Source organism: Callithrix jacchus, chromosome 11 (genome assembly GCF_049354715.1).
Source record: "Callithrix jacchus isolate 240 chromosome 11, calJac240_pri, whole genome shotgun sequence".
NCBI lineage: Eukaryota > Metazoa > Chordata > Mammalia > Primates > Cebidae > Callithrix > Callithrix jacchus.
Window position 1 is genome coordinate 54184945 of NC_133512.1, and position 16390 is coordinate 54201334.

Consider the following 16390-nt stretch of genomic DNA (forward strand, 5'->3'; position numbering starts at 1 on the left):
GTATTTTCTTTTCCTTCAAGGGTGATAACACCAGTGGATGCAGGAGTAATAACCCCCTCACTTCCCTAGAGCCTGCACCTGAAGCTTCCTTTCTTATAGTCTAAGAACTTCGCACAATCTGTGCAACTTGGCTTGGTTGGGAAATAAGAGACGGCAGTCTTTGCAACTCAGGGTCAAATAAAATACCCACTGACTTGAACCTGAGTTATTTCACCCTAGGCACAAATATAAGTTTTTTAAAAACATCTTAAAAATTAGTTTGGTACTCAGACATTCTTTCACTAAACAAAGTTATAAGATGAAAGCAATCTAACTACATAGTATACAAATTTTCTTTCTAACAGAGACCCCATAAACTTTTAAAAAATAGGTCCCTTCTTTGTCTTTCCACCAAAATATTAATGCCAATTTATTATAAAGCCTTTGAGTAAAAATCATAGACACAGTAACTGGCCTCAACTCTTCTATACTTTCCTCAGAAATGACAATCAGGGGACATATTAATGAATAAATATATACTGTACCATTAGCATTTGTTTCTGGAAATGGATTATACTGATGATTTATATATGAACAGAAAATATCTTTAAACATGCAAATAATGACTGTCTCTAAATGCTGTACACAGACCTTAGCATCTATATTGTTTTAAACAGAAGTGATGTTGAGCAGTGTGTTAGCAGTCTGCTTACCAGATGACCTAACTACTCATGTTCCCCCTCATTAACTACTTGATTCGGGAAATCAGAACCAGTGTACTTCTAATTTATTTCTGATTTATTACGCATGGGTTCCAGAAAATTTCTTGGTTAAAAGAATTGTTCTAATTTTTGTTTTCCTTAGGTCTTTATAAGGTAGATATTCTGTATTGAATACATTTACAATTGAATAATTATTATAGTCCAGGAAAAAAGTTAACTTTTTGGTTTTGCTGAACTCAGCTTTTTTGCCTGAAATGAAAACTTATTAAAATGATGAAGACCATCAGGGTGCCTGTGGCACTGCTTTATCCATTTATTAACCCTCCAAATGCTGGGGAGATTCCTCTTTTCCAAATACAGACATAGAGAAGATATATCTTTAAGTGACTGTTAATGGAGAATTAGCAGCCTGTTCTTAAACCAGCTACATTGTCTAAAATAGGGTTTCAACAATCTGCTTAGCCATAATCTAGAAATGTTTTCTTCCTTCCATATCATCATAGTCAGAAGAAAAATTAAAAACAGAGTGCATTGCTAAAAATTATTTTCTGGGATTTCAAGTCCTAGGCACAAGGGTGAGAAAAGAAAAGGAGAGATACAAATTATATATATATATCAGCCCACCATGTGTTCTAATTTTAAAAAAAGAAAATATTAATTTGGAAATATTTTTAAAATAAATACTTAAAGAAACAATAAAAGCTACTGTTTAGAGTGGATAACTGACACTGCATTTTTTCAAAAAAATTCATTCTCTACCAGTTTTACAAAAACACCTATATGTTTTTACCTTGTTTATAAGATGCCAAAATCATATTCTCATCTTCGACTTCAAAAACAGTGTCCACATCTATTTGCCTTTGGATTAAAATAGCCTTCAATTTTCCGAAGTCATTGGACTTTAGAGCCTCCAGGAAATTTCTCTTAACTAACTTGGCAGCTTCAGATTTAGTGACAGGGGCAGTGGTGCCGTCCATCCTTCCTCTCCTTCTGGAAGCTTTGTTGTGATTTATCAAGAGAGCGGCACCAAGCAAACAGGCGCATGCTGGAGAGTCCACAAACTGTCGGCTAATTTTATCCCAAAGTTATGCTGATCCGTTCTATTTATACAGGGATCATTTCAAACTTCAAAATATCCTTCTTGGCTGTCACTACATTTTCAGGTCCTTTAAACTGGTTATATATCAACTGATCCATTCAGTAATATATAGTGTCAATATGAAGGAAAGCCCCCACAATACATTTCCAAACATGAAATGTCACAATTATTTCTTATATGATCCAACTAGTAATGTAAGATTTAAAAGCTCTTAATGCTCTTTTTTTGCCCCTCAATAAAAACATCTGGTGCCTGGCTGGAGATCCAGTGACTTGCTCTGACTAGCCAGTAGCCAAAAATGAAAATCTGTTACAGTTGTTGATACATGTGCTTCCGAAAACCTATAATAATTTTGCGATATGAGCTTGTAGAATTAACCACGGCCATACATATTTGAAGACAAACAGGAGGTTTTCAAGTGGCCTAATCCTGGACAATTTTAATATCATGAAAAGCCAGGTGGGGGTGGGGGAGATGAAGGGAGAAGGGACCATTTTAGATAAAGAAAATGAAGAGATAAAACAGCTAAATGCAACATGTGAATGAACTTTATTGAATCCTGTTTTTTAATCAGCTAGAAAAGACTGTAGTGGAACAATTGTGGAACTATAAACATGGACCAGACATTACTCGACAATATAGAAGTATAATGACAAATGTATTGTAGTTATGTAGAAAAATATTCTTACTCTCAAGTGGTACATTAAGGTATAAATTATGATATCTAAAACTTCTTTAAAAATAGCTCAGATATGCAGATAAATAGATGTGTGTACATATGTATACACATATACGTGTGTGTAAATAGAAACAGAGAGATAGCAAGTAAGGCAAAAAGTTAAAGAGTTGGTGAATCTAATAAGGGATATATTGGTATCCATTACATTACTCGTTCAGCTTTTCTGTAAGTTTGAAATTTTTCAAATAAAAAGTTGGAGAGAAAAGTATATACTTAATTTTTCTTACATAAAATTATTAAAAATTATGAAAATTATGGTAGTATTAAAAAGAATGCAAATGAATTGCATTTTTATGTTTGTTTGTGAAAGTCAAAACTGGTACAAACTTTCTGCAGAATAATTAAGAACATGAATTTTTAAAAACTTACAATGATACTATTTGGTTTTTAGAATTCACTTAAGTATGTAAATGATGCAAATCATGACATAATTTTAAACTTATTGATGTGTAATATAAATGCAAGAATTGACAAGTTATAGGTATACAGCTTGTCAAATTTTCAGTGGACACCTCCGTATAATCAATATTATGGCTAAACCATAGACTAGTTCAAGTTTACATGGAGCCCCTTTCATGGCCTCTTCTAATCAAAACACCTGCCTCACAGACATAACAATAAATATTGACTTTCAATACTGTAGATTGGTTTTGTTATTTTATTTTATTTTATTTTATTTTGAGAGAGGTCTTACTCTGTTGCCCAAACTGGAGTGCAGTGGTGTGATCTGGGCTCACTGCAACCTCTGCCTCTCAGGTTCAAGCCATCCTCCCACCTCAACCTCTGGAGTAGCTAGCACTACATGCACGCCACCAGCATACCTGGCTAAATTTTGTATTTCTTTGTAGAGACAGGGTTTTGCCATGTTGTCCAGGCTGATCTCCAACTCCTAAGTTTAAGAGCTCTTCCCGCCTTGGCCATCCAAAGTGCTGTGATTATAGGCATGAGCAACTGTGCCCTCCCAATTTTTTTTAAATTTACTTTTTAATGTTAAACATTTTACAATATTTGAAAATTTTAAATTATATGATTTTTGAAAATAGCAACAACAAAAAGAGTCATATATGGAAATATTTCCTCAACCAAGAGATTGGTTCCCAACAGACTCTCTGTGACACACTGCTTTTGTTGAAATTGTATCGGCATTCTTAGGGAGCGCTTTGCAAGTCTGTTTTGCTTTATTGTTATAATTCTTTCCACAAATACCCATCGAGTGTCTACCATGTGCCAGACACTTACTCTAGAACACTGAAGATACAGCTGTGAACAAACACAAAAATCCCTGCCTGTGTGTAACTTAGCTCACTAACAGCTTTAAGTCGTGATGGGAATCCCTAGTTAGCCTCCATTTCCTATACACTATCATTTGTTACAAAGTTGCTAATATACTAAATTTCATATAAAAAAATATAGTTTGTTTACATCTAATCATTTGATCTGACCCCCTTTATGGGTTTCCCCACCTAACTTAGTGGCAAAAGGAAGGACAATTTAATTTTGGTCCAGCCTGATGTGTTTAGTCTCATCCAAATATTTAGCAGTCTCTTTAGGTAAATGATCAGCCTTTTTGAATTCTCTATGTTTGAGAGTTCAGAGTTTCCCTCTAAGATAGCTTCAGGGAATATGGGATACATAGAGGAATAATATTAACAATACTAATATTTAACAACTGGTATTAATTAGAAGAGACTTTTGTCATAAATTACCAATATGGCCAGACCACGTGTATCAAGTGAATAATAGCAGTAAGAGTGCAGCTTATGAGACCTCATGGTGACTGAAAGGGAAGGGGGTCCTCAGATGGACTCATTGTTCTCTGGACCCTCCCTGATATCTCTGTGGCAGAATGGGTCCTCATTAACTTTGTCCTGTCTGGCTACTGGAGTGTGTGATTCTTTTCATTTGACTACAGTTTTGATGTTCTCAAATACTGCCACCCGTTGGCTGACAAGGACCATGAAGAACAAGTCACCTTCTATTGTCACCTTCTTGCCATCTTCTTAAGGCCAGTATGGACATGGACCTAAGCTAAGGAATAGTTTCCCAAGGAGTCTACATTCTCTCTAATGCTGAGACACTAACCTCAGTGTCCTCAAAATTCCTCAGTCATATCTGGTTGTTTCTAAACCAACCCCCTATCCCATCAAAGTTCAACCCGGAAGAAGTGTGTGAGGAGGGCTGAGTACATGGCATCTGAACCCTGGATCAGCCTATATATCCTCTCATAAGCTATCAAGACCTCCAGCCTTCCTAACCACAAAGGTCCAGTGGGCTGTTTACCGCCTCTCTAGTTTCCTTTTCTCCCTATGTCAGCAAGCCTATTGATCTCCCTCCAGAGGTGGAATGGTTATCATCTTTGTCTTGTGAAAGAAACCCTATGATGTGAGTTCTTCAGTCATGGTCCTTGAAATACTAAATAATGAGATAAGGTGATTGAGAAATATTCTCATTTTCCTAATGCTTGAGTCTTACAACGACTGTCTTTATAAGTGTCTGCACTGAGACTTAAACCTGATTAATGGCCAGTTTGTCCTTTGGTGCTTTCCTCAGGTTGATAAACTTCAAAACTTGGCCCTGAAGGTTGAAGGCCACAGGAAACATGACTTCAAAATGAAATTTTAAAGCATTGCTTTAATATCTGGATACAAATTAAAAATTTTAGCCTAAAGAAATGGCAATAATTTTTCCCACAGAAGCTATTTCAGTCTTGTCCCATAGCTATATAAATAAATACTAGATTTGAACTTGGTGGAATAATCCAAGAAAACAAACAAAACAAAATTTTCATTAAAAAATGTATCAGGTGGAAAATGTTATCTGTATAATTCTTCTAAAAATCAATTGATCAATTTACCCAAGCAGCAAAGGCTAAAACTTACAGATTATTTGCACCTACAAAGCAAATAGCCGCTAATTAAATTGCCCATTAAAGTCCTTCTAACTTAAGAAGCAAATGACACCAATGCTAATAACAGGTTTGAGACCTGCCTCCACTATCTAAGCCATTGCTTCAAGTCACCACAGGAGGACAACTTACACAGTGGTCATGGTTCACACTGTCTAGTCAGGCCTGTCAGAAATTCCTGTCTCTTCAGCTCCTGAAAATAAAAACTCTCCATCCTATAAGATGAGCTTTTTATTGGTGTTACATGACATACTCAGAACAGCGTCCTTTGCTCTTGAAATAGTATGAAGAGCTTTTGGACAAGGCAATGATATTGTGGCAAGTGGCCCATAAGACCCTGGTGTACTCTCTGGGGACCCATGGCTGAGACAGCAGGCACAAAGTCCCAGCTGCTTGTTTTCATGATGTCTGTGTACAACATAACTGGTCCACTTGGAGTATCTTCTCTGGAACACAAATGGCTCCTTGGTTTATCATGGCATTTAAACATGAATTTGATGCTGCTAAGCCACAATCACTTATCAAATGCAACCACAGGGAAGAAATTTAAAGCCAGCTAGATTTGGAAACTAGAATTCTGTGGCAACAGAACCCCTCAGGCCTCCTGACTTTCCCAGCAGACAAATTAGGATGTCCTTGCAATTACAGAAATGGGTGATTAGGTGGTCCAATATCCCTTTCTTCTGTTATATTTGTCTAATACGTAGCATCTTACCCATTACATACCATCTTGTTGGGTTTTGTTTTTTTTGTTTTTTTTTTTTTTGGCTATTCTTTTATATGTTAGTGTTGATGCTTTGTATAAAGATGCATTTGTTTTTAAGTAATACCAACAACTGTAACTTACTTAACTAGTAAAGATTTATTGGTTCCCATAATGGAAAATTCCAGTTGTAGTGTTTGGGTTTCAGCACAGGTCTGATCCAGAAGTTCACAATGTCAACAAGGCTCTGCCAGGCAGGAGGTATTATTAGTGGAATAATTTTAATTTTTATTATTTGCAGTTTACACATCAGGGAAACTAAGAATCAAAGACTATAAATGAATTATACAAGGTCAAATAGCAAATACGCAGCAGATCTAAAACTCAAGCCTGTATCTTGAGACTTCCAACCAATGTTCCTATTGCTCAAATGGATTTTTATATGGTTTTGTTCAGGTTAATTACAGATATTCTATTTGATCACTGAGTAATCTAGTGAGAAATTGGTCCACATTTAGCCCTTCCTTCAATAAATATTTATTAGGAGCTTACTACGAGCCAGACACTGTATTAATTATCTTTTGCTGCATAGCAAATAACTTCAAAATGTATTGGCTTAAAGCAACAGTCATTATAATCTCTCAAGATTTCTGTGGGTGAGGACACAGTGAAAAAGGCTTGTCTCTGCTCTATGATGTCTGAGGCCTCAAACTAAAGACACAAAGGCCAGGGTTAGACAACCCCCTTTAAAAGTGGCTCAGTCACTTAGCTAACAAGTTGGTGCTGGTTATGTGGCTTGTGTCCATGTAGTTCTCTCCATGGGCTGCTTGAGTATCCTCACAACATGGCAGCTGGCTTCTCCCAGAACGCAAAATCCAAGAGAGCCAGTTGGAAGCTGCCACATCTTTAATGACCTAACCTAGAAAGTCATATATCACTATTTCTATCATATCCTATTGATCACACTGACTAACCCTGATTCAGTGTGAGAAAGGATTTTGTTAAAGGTGTGAAAACCAGGAAGTGAGAATCAATGGGGTCCATCTTAGCTATCACCAGTACTTTTTGTAAGTACTGCAGATACACAAAGAAAATAGTTAAAATCTTTAGTTTTATGGATCTTTTGTAATAGTGGAGGAGCTGCAAGGGAGCAGACAAAAAAATAAGCAGCAAGATATGTAGTTTGTCAGATGGTAATATACACTATCAAAAAAGTAAACTGGGCAAGGTCTAGGATTGCAGCCACCCCATAAGCCACCCTTGTATGGATCAAAAGAACTAGGTGTGCTCCTGTGGACCAACAAGTAAGAAAAGTCTTCTTTGCTGCCAGGCTGGTCCTGGGAAGGTGTTATGGCCCTGGAAAGCACTGCAATTTCAAATAAATGGTCAGAGAAGTATTCACTTGCTTTGAACAAAAACTTGAATTGTGCGAATGAGCCATGCTGGTATTTAGGGAAGGAGATTTCTAGGCCATGGGAGCAGCAGATTCTAAGACCCTGAGACAAGAAAGAGGAAGGGACACCAGGAAGCCATCCTCATTCAGATTCCTGCACCTCTTTTCAGATATTTTTGAAGCTCAATGAAGCTTAGAAGTAGAACTGATGAATATGCATTTGTTTCTTCTACTTCTTAAACTCAAGTCCAATTCTTTCAAAGCTAAACCCACAACAGCATCCTCATATCTGCTGTGTGCCAAGCCTGATACATAATAGATTCTCCAAAACGGCTTATAATTGATGATAGTTTTGTTTCTTGCATAGACAAGCAATAAAGTACATATTTTATCTGTAGATATTCAACATTTAACACAAAAAAGTGGAGCAAACAAAAAAATTTTTCAAACCACGTTAGGATTTCAGTCATCGATTCCCAGAGGCCATCTCTGTTTGGGGGCATGGCCACAATATTATAATTAACAGTTAGCAAGCTGGTACAATTTAAACTATACTTTTATAGCAATACAGATCAATTCTGTGGAGTAGGCATACCATTTCATAAGAATAATTACCAGGGTTGTAAAAATCACATGAAACAACATGTATAAACATGCTTTGCACATTGTAAAGCATCATAGGAGAGTTACAGATTATTACTGTTCACATCAGTGGACTAACAGAACATCACGATTCTTCCTGAGAAATACCAAGTGGTGTTACAGTGAAAGACTGTCAGACTGGGAGACCTGGATTGTGTTCCCAGGTCTACTGGTCATAAGCTGTGTGTTTCAAATAATTCAAAATACCTCCAGTGACTTCTTTTCCTTTAAGTAAAATGAGACCTACCACACCCACTCTTCAGCCTTTAGGGCATTTTTTCTCCCTTATGGAGCACAATGTCCTGGACATTGCCAAAGAGTAACTCTATTTTGCAAGGGCAGAAGACCTTGCTGAAACTTTTTGAAAGTCTTCACTGTGGAAGCCATGTTATGGGCTGCCCTGGTCCACAGCATAGTTCAGGTTCTGTCTTCATGAAGTTGGGGGTGTGGGAGGAACTGCTAAGATGCTTCCAGCTCTAAAGTTCTGCATATTTATTCTCAATCGTAATTACATATTGGGAGCATGTGTGTTTAGCATAAAATCTGTTCAACAATCCCCACAAACAGCAGAAATGATTGCTTTGTAAACGGGAGGGTCCAAAGTCCTATGCAAGCACATCTTCTCTTGGAACTCTATTTGTGGCCTGGCATCCCTCTCTTTGGAATGCTGAAGTGATTATTTAGCTGCTACTGCCCACTTCTTGGATCCCATATCAGCGAACAAACCAGCTGCCTTTCATGTAAGAGTATTTAAACTGAATTTCTAGCTTATTACCCTGAGTGTTTCCGGAGAATCTTGGTAGCTGGCACGATGCTAGATTGTTCCCTTTCTGTAGCTCCCTTTACAGGTGGTGGATGTCATAATGGTTGGATTGACATAAGCAATAACCAAGCACTGGCCCACCTGAATTTCAACAGACTACTCATTTAATGTCATCTTTGACTGTGAAAGACAAGGTTTCTTGAAATCAAACATCCCTGCCCCACAGAGGGGACATTAGCTCTGTGTTCCAGATCTCCTAGCAACTGCATTTACACACCCGGCCAGCACAGTTTAAACATCACACCAGCTTGTATTTCTATCCCTCACTCTGCTACACACTTTACAAAATCAACTCGAGGGAATAATATACCATAATTCTGTCTCATCAGAACATTAACCTCACAATTGTACTCCAAGCAGCATTTGCATTCTCTTTTTACTTTTGACAAATTTATGATGCAGAAGTGCAGTAAGAGAAAAAATTTGTTCTTCCCTTTCAGGGGGTAAGGAAATTGGGTTGTCTTCTGAATTGTCTTTTCTAACATTCTTGAACATGCTTTAAGACCCACAGTTGTCAGAAGCCAATAAGTTGTTAACCAATGACAAAGATTCATCAGTTTTATTTTAGACTTGTGGAAATATCTAATTCATGAATGCTGTTTGAGTTGGAGCAGTCCTCAACACAACACCAAACTCTGGGACCTTGCAGAAAAAAAACTGCACAATGTATTGTTCAGACAAAGCTGTAATTAGGAATGGGAAAAAGAAGTGGAGAGAAAGGGGGCACATATTTTCAGAAAACCATAGAAAAATAATATACCTAAAGAGAAACAACGCTCTTCCTTTTTAAAATAACTTAATTTTGCATGTAGAATCACAGAAACATAGCAGAAAAAGTTTCTTGTTAAGGGTATCAAATCATCTTATTTAAGAAAAAAAAAAGCACTGAGACCATCTTGCTTGCATGTTTGCACAAAATCGCATAATTAAGTAGTCACAAAGCAGAGACTGCAACCTAATGTCAAGCTTTGTACTTTAGTTTTTAAACGACGTAATGATGCTTCCCTATAGTGTTCTATAGTTTTACATCTCCCTTCCCTACACTGACAGTGTAAAGAAAAACAAGCAGCCACCACACTAGTGTATATAAGAAAAGTATTCTGCTCTTTTTAAAGTATGTAAATTTGTGAAAACCTTACACATTTATAAAATGAGCCATGTTCATTTATTATTTTATATACATTAAGAAATTCAAATGGTGACATAGAGTTGATCCTTTGGCAAATATTTTAAGGATGCCATTTCATAAAGGCATTAACAAATACAGCCTTCAAACAACAACGTACATTTTAAAGACACAAACATTTTTTTGGAGAATCAAAATCAAAATCGTGCTGCTAGTTGTCCTTAACATGTCAGGCCACATGATGGCAGTGTTCCTCGAGAAATGAACCGGGAAAAACAGCTGCAGTATCCTGGTTGAAAAAAAAAAAAAATCCCAGCCAATGCAGATAAAACGTGATCCAGATTAAATCACAAATATGGATTTTAAAAATTTTGTTTTAATCCATGTAAACCATATCTTTCCTGATGATATTTTTTACAATGAATTTCTCTACAGAGAATTCGCCATGGGTTTATGATTTCATAAAATAAATTTCAATATGTATCTAACAAATATATAAATTAAACATTGTTTGGAAGAGGAGTAGGTTGCCCATTTATTGTTTGTTTTTGCTACAATGGTATTAAGAAGAACACTCAAAACAATAAGCTACATAGGTTCCATACCACGTGTCTCCAGATTATTTACAGACCGTTGTCTTGTGAGTCTCTGTTTTGGTTGTGGGAAAGCAAGAGAAGCTTGCTTCTCATGCTCACAATTTTCCTCTTAGGCTGAACATATTCCCTATAAGACCAGAGTGTGATTTTCTGAGTCCCTTCTAAAAAAGGTGTGAAGCCACAGATGGAGGTTAAAGCAGCAGCTACTGTCAGTCAAGGCCCCAGGCAAGACTGTGAAATCAAAGATTTGTTCACGTTTCCCAGCCCTGGTCTTTTCTAGTGTCTGTAACTGCCCCTTGATTGCTCCAGGGTGTAAAGGAGTGAGGCTTGTCCTCTAGATCTTCCTTCCATTTCTTGATTTCTCATAGGTGAATTTTGTATTTAAAACGTGGGCTGTGAGCTTTCTATAAATAGTTTGAAAAAAATGTCAGTCACCTGCAAGAGAGTATTTTGGGACAAGCATGCAACCTACCTCACACAGCTAACAGCCTTGGCTGAAAGCTATCCGATGACTCTAGGCTGGGCTGGAAGCCCTGCCGTTGCATACCACAATTTGAACACTATTGACTGGGGTTATTATTATGTGTCTGATACTGTGACAGGCGTTGTAGGGACCAAAAGATGAGCAGGATTCAGCCCCAATTTCAAGAACTTATAGACAAATGAAAACAGACTATACTGATTATACAATAAGGCAGACCAGGATCTACTGTGCCAGAAATACGAAACACAGGGGCTGGCACTATAAAAACGAAAGATCACACCATCTGTTTTGAGGAATCAAGAAAGATTTCACAGAGTAAATGGTATTTGAAGTAGGATCTTGAGACACAGAGACCGAGAAGTTCAGGTGACTTGATTTCTTTGTTTACACAGTGATGCCATATAGGAAAGCACTCCCATAAATCTTCACTAATTAAAGATGCTTCACAACATTGCCAGTTCATGGCAAGGAACAGAGATGCGGAGAGAGAATGGCCATCCAGTTTCACTCAAAGATAAAGAATATAGGCAGGAAAAGTAGAAGATGACACTGGAATACATGATGTGGTTTTATAAAGACTGAAGACCTTGAATGCAAGTAGAGCAATTTGGCTATTAAATAAATTCAAGGCCGGGCCCAGTGGCTCGCGCCTGTAATCCCAGAACTTTGGGAGGCTGAGGTGGGTGGATCACATGAGGTCAGGAGTTTGAGACCAGCCTGGCCAACATGGTGAAACCCTGTCTCTACTAAAAATACAAAAAACTCAGCTGGGTATGGTGGCACGTGCCTGTACTCCCAGCTACTCGGGAGACGGAGGCAGGAGAACTGCTTGAACCCAGGAGGCAAAGGCTGCAGTGAGCCAAGACTGAGCCACTACACTCTAGCCTGGGTGACAGAGTGAGACTCCATCTAAAAAATAAATAAATAAATAAATAAATAAATAAATAAATAAATAAAATCAACCTGCAATGGGGAATCACTGACCACTGCCAATACTCTGGGTTGTGAATTTACTTCTAAATTCTACATCCCGCTGAGCATGGGGAGGGAATATGTAAGGAAAGATAGTCATTGGCTATAGTACAGTGAGTGTATAGCATATGACCCTACTCCAGTCTATTGTCAGCCTGGATTATGACAGCAGTTCTCAAATTTTTCGGTACTTCAGAGGCCTCTGGAGGGCATGTTACAACACAGACCGCTGGGTCATACCTGACAGAGTCTGAGTGAGACCTGAGTTCTTGTTAAATGCCAGTGTTGCTGGTCTAGGGACCATATATAAAAAACACTGTCTATAGGCTTTACAGAACATTTGCCAGGTGACAGAAAGCCATCTTGTCCTAAGGATCATACTACGAAAGCATTTCCTGAATCCCTCCTCCTTAGTTACTGTTTCCAAATCTCAATGATCAGTGACATCAGATAATTTTTACCTTAACTACATGCCTATTTGGGTTAAAACCATTTTACTGTTGAAAATATGGTATGTATGAGGATATAAAAACTAATTTTTAGATGAGGTGTGGTGGCTCATGCCGTAATTCTAGCACTTTGGAAGGCTGAGGCAAGACTGCTTGAGCCCAAGAGTTCATGACCAGCCTGGACAACATGGTGACACCCCGTCTCTTAAAAAAAAATTTTTTTTTAATTAGCTGGGCGTATGACTAATGACTGACTTAGTATGTGCCCATAGCTTCAGCTACTTGGGAGGCTAAGATGGAAGGATTGTTTGAGCCCAAGAAGTCAAGGCTGCCGTGACTGCACCACTGCACTCCAGCCTGGATGGTAGAGTAAGCCCCTGTCTCAAAAAGAAAAACAAAAACTAAGTTTCAAAATAGGATTTTAAACGGCATATTCTGCAATCATAACCAGATGTTCAGTTGTTGGGGGCTAGACTAACTTAAAATGTTAACAGATATATACAAAACAGAGATATAAAAAACAAATCGATAAGTGAGCAAGATAATTGATTATCCCTTTTGATAAATTGTGTTTCTTTAAAAAATCAAAGCACACGTTATTATCAAATGCTACAGTCCGTGTATGTCCTATTTTTATATTTGACTCCCCCCAAAAAGGAAAACATAAATAGCCAAGAAAAATAAATGTGTAAAATGGTGGAGACAATTATTAAACTGAATTTTCAGAAAAAGGAAAAGACTAAAGTTCAGCACACAAATGTGCTAATAAGTCTGAAAAGTCTTTCAACCTGATCTTAATGTGATCATATGATCTATAATCTGGGCCAGATCAAGTACGGGTGTGCCCCAACTTTTAGCAAATACCACACATAGAAATCTAGCTTTGCAGACAAGATCAAGATTCACTGAATATTAAGGCTGGAAAGAGTTCCGGAGATAACTTGCGGCTTTTATTTCTGCTAAGGAAGGTAAAGCCTAAAGATTAAGACGTCCCCAAAGCTATCCAGTTTCTTCTTTCCATCCCCCTTCTGACCTAACTCCACAGCCAGTGAGTAAATCCTCTGCCCTGCTCTCATTTTCTACACCATTCATGGGTAAGGACCACAGTGCGGCATTTACTTACACCAGGCCTGGAGTCCTGGCTATTGTTCCCCATCTGTTGGTTCTGTCTCTCCAACAATGATTGCAAATGCCTCAAAAACAGGAACTGCTTCTTCAATCCTCTCCTGAATTCCCTATGGACACATGAAGGGGCTGATTATTCTGTTGATACAAAGAGGAATCACCAAATTACAAAAGCATTCACAATGGCATCTGTATTCTATGGGCTCTTTTAAGTTGCAAGAGCAAGGGAGACCAATCGTGCTTCCCTCATTAACGGGGTTTTATTGTAAAGACAAACAGTACGAGGCCTAGCAGCTGCACACCCAGCCAGGCTCCACTGGGAACTCATCACTGCTTGTTATTGTCCTGGATAAACCTGTGGCTCTCATGGCCAGGCAGCTGCTCTCCTGACTTAACCACTTACCCTCTCTGTGCCTTGGGTCCTTCACATCTAAAATGGAAATAATAATAATACCTCATTGGGTTCTTGTGAGGATTAACTAAGCTGACATGTGTAAAGCCCTTACAAGGGTATCTAGGACACAGTAAATGCTGGAAGATGTTAGCTATCATGATTAATTCAGTGCAACCCAACAGGTATCTTTGAATGGGAAGGCTCTGACTCCTCCGACAACAGAGGTGAGAAATTCCCTTTTTGTCTTCTTTTAGAAGTTGACTTTTTTCTCTCCTAGTTTCTGCTCATTGGGATCATTACTGCCCTGGTGGAGATAATCAGCTCACTGCCCTTCTCTTCAGAAAATACATTAGGAGCTACTGATTCCATTTATTCTACTGCCAAACTGCTGGAGCATCAAGAGAGGAAATAGAGTATTTAGCAGTTTGGCTTCCTTGTACTGAGACAGTTTGATTTTTCTCTACAAGTTTTAGCAAATCTTAACTAAAGCATGCCTAAATTACTCAAACACCATGGGATGGGAAGTGCACATTTCCAGGTGGACCAGAGCTGAAATGTTATATGTAGAACCGTGTTGCTCCTCAGGAGTGCTCCTTGGGGCTAGCTGCAAATCCAGCTGAGGTTAACCATGTTTTATCATACTGCAAAGAAGCTCCCTTGTAGTTAACCCTGCTGTGGAATTCAGAGCCTGCCCTGAGCCTTTTTGCTTGAGGCTAGACCTTGGCAGAGCATCATTAAAACCCCTATTAGTGAGTTTGGACTGCTTTTCCCTGTGAGGAAAAGGACTACATTGCAGCAAAATGCAAATCCACTAACAGGCAACTGCAGATTTATAGCACTGCAGTTCCAGAGGAATCACAGGGAAATGAACCTTGATTCCCCAGGTGGATTGGAGCTCCTCGTGTCTACAGATTGCCCAGAATTCCACACAGGACCAGCTACATAATTTGCAGGGCCCCTTGATTAAGATTTTCAAGATGGTGGCAACCGATCATTTATCCAAGCGTCCAGTCATTCTGAACACAGGGCCTTGGGTGACTGCCCTGATTCTATGTGTCACTGAAAAATGGCACTTTTAATTTTGGATACATCATATGGCCTTTGGGGAAAGAATATGAGTGCAGATATAAACCTTGTTTACCCAATTCCTTCAACCTGGGGACAACCACACATTGGTAGAGAATCAAAATGGTATATGAACTGCTGAGCCCCTACCTAGTGTCATTACTGATATGGTAAGTCCCCTCCCACCACCACACACACCCACTCACCTCCCTTTGCTGTGAGTCTGAGGACACTCACACTCCTCCTCTGACCCTTATGTTTTTTGCTTTGTAGCCAGTAAGAAATGGAATGGCACAATATGGAAGAGTATAAACTCAATACTACTACTAGTTGTGCACCCTTGGGCAAGTTATTTAACCTCTGTGTGCCTCCGTTTCTTCATCTGTTAAAAAGCAGCTAATAATAGTAGCTGCCTACGAAAGCATATTGTTAGCACATATAAAATACTTAGCATTGTCTCTGGTACATAGCAAATGTTCTGGACATGTTAGCTCGTATTAACCTGCTACCTTTAGTCCAGCTGCTGTCAACTCCACCTTTGCCATCACTGCTGTCCTCTAAAGACCTAATGTTCATGTAAGTGCATTCCTTAATGAGTAAGAGGGCATTAAGCCAGGACCTCAAGTTCATTAAGGGCCAAAATTAGGCAATTATTTTTTATTTCCAAATGAGTTTAGATACATACAGTCACTGAAGTACACTGACAGTGTTGGAAGAGCCTCCAACTCTCATACAAATGTAATTGCTAATAAATGTAAACATTTTAACTACAGCAGAAACCTATTTTGACATGTCTTCATTTTACAATATACCTGGAACCTGGAAAAATGGAAGCGGCCTTCTTAGCAGTGTGGAAGATCCTTGATGCAACCACTTTTGATCTTCCTCATTTTTCCTTTAGTCATATGAACAAGAAAAGGATTCACACTGCTTTGCAAATGAGGGAGCATGCAGGAAAAAGATAGGACAAGAACAATGGCCCTGGAGCTCTGGGGAAACAAACCTGACTCAAACACCAACTCTGCTTTCCATGGGGCAAGCCACAGTGTTTGAAGGGGACATGTGTCTTTATTTTCTAGTAGAGCACCGTTCATAACGAGGGTCCTCCCTAGGTCATGGTGCTGCTGGCAGTTGTGCAGGATATAGACATTAGAAAACATACTAAGAAATGAGC

At 38.5% G+C, this 16390-nt stretch overlaps 1 protein-coding gene across 1 annotated transcript in view; it reads right to left on the reverse strand.

Annotated features, from left to right (window-relative positions):
- The window catches only part of ASB4 (ankyrin repeat and SOCS box containing 4), a 50987-nt gene extending 49280 nt beyond the window's left edge, over nt 1-1707 (reverse strand). Inside the window, exon 1 of the mRNA XM_002751584.7 lies at nt 1492-1707. Coding sequence (XP_002751630.3) covers nt 1492-1678 — 187 coding nt within the window. The 5' untranslated portion in view covers nt 1679-1707. The remainder of the gene's footprint in view (nt 1-1491) is intronic.
- Between the last annotated feature and the right edge of the window lie 14683 nt (nt 1708-16390).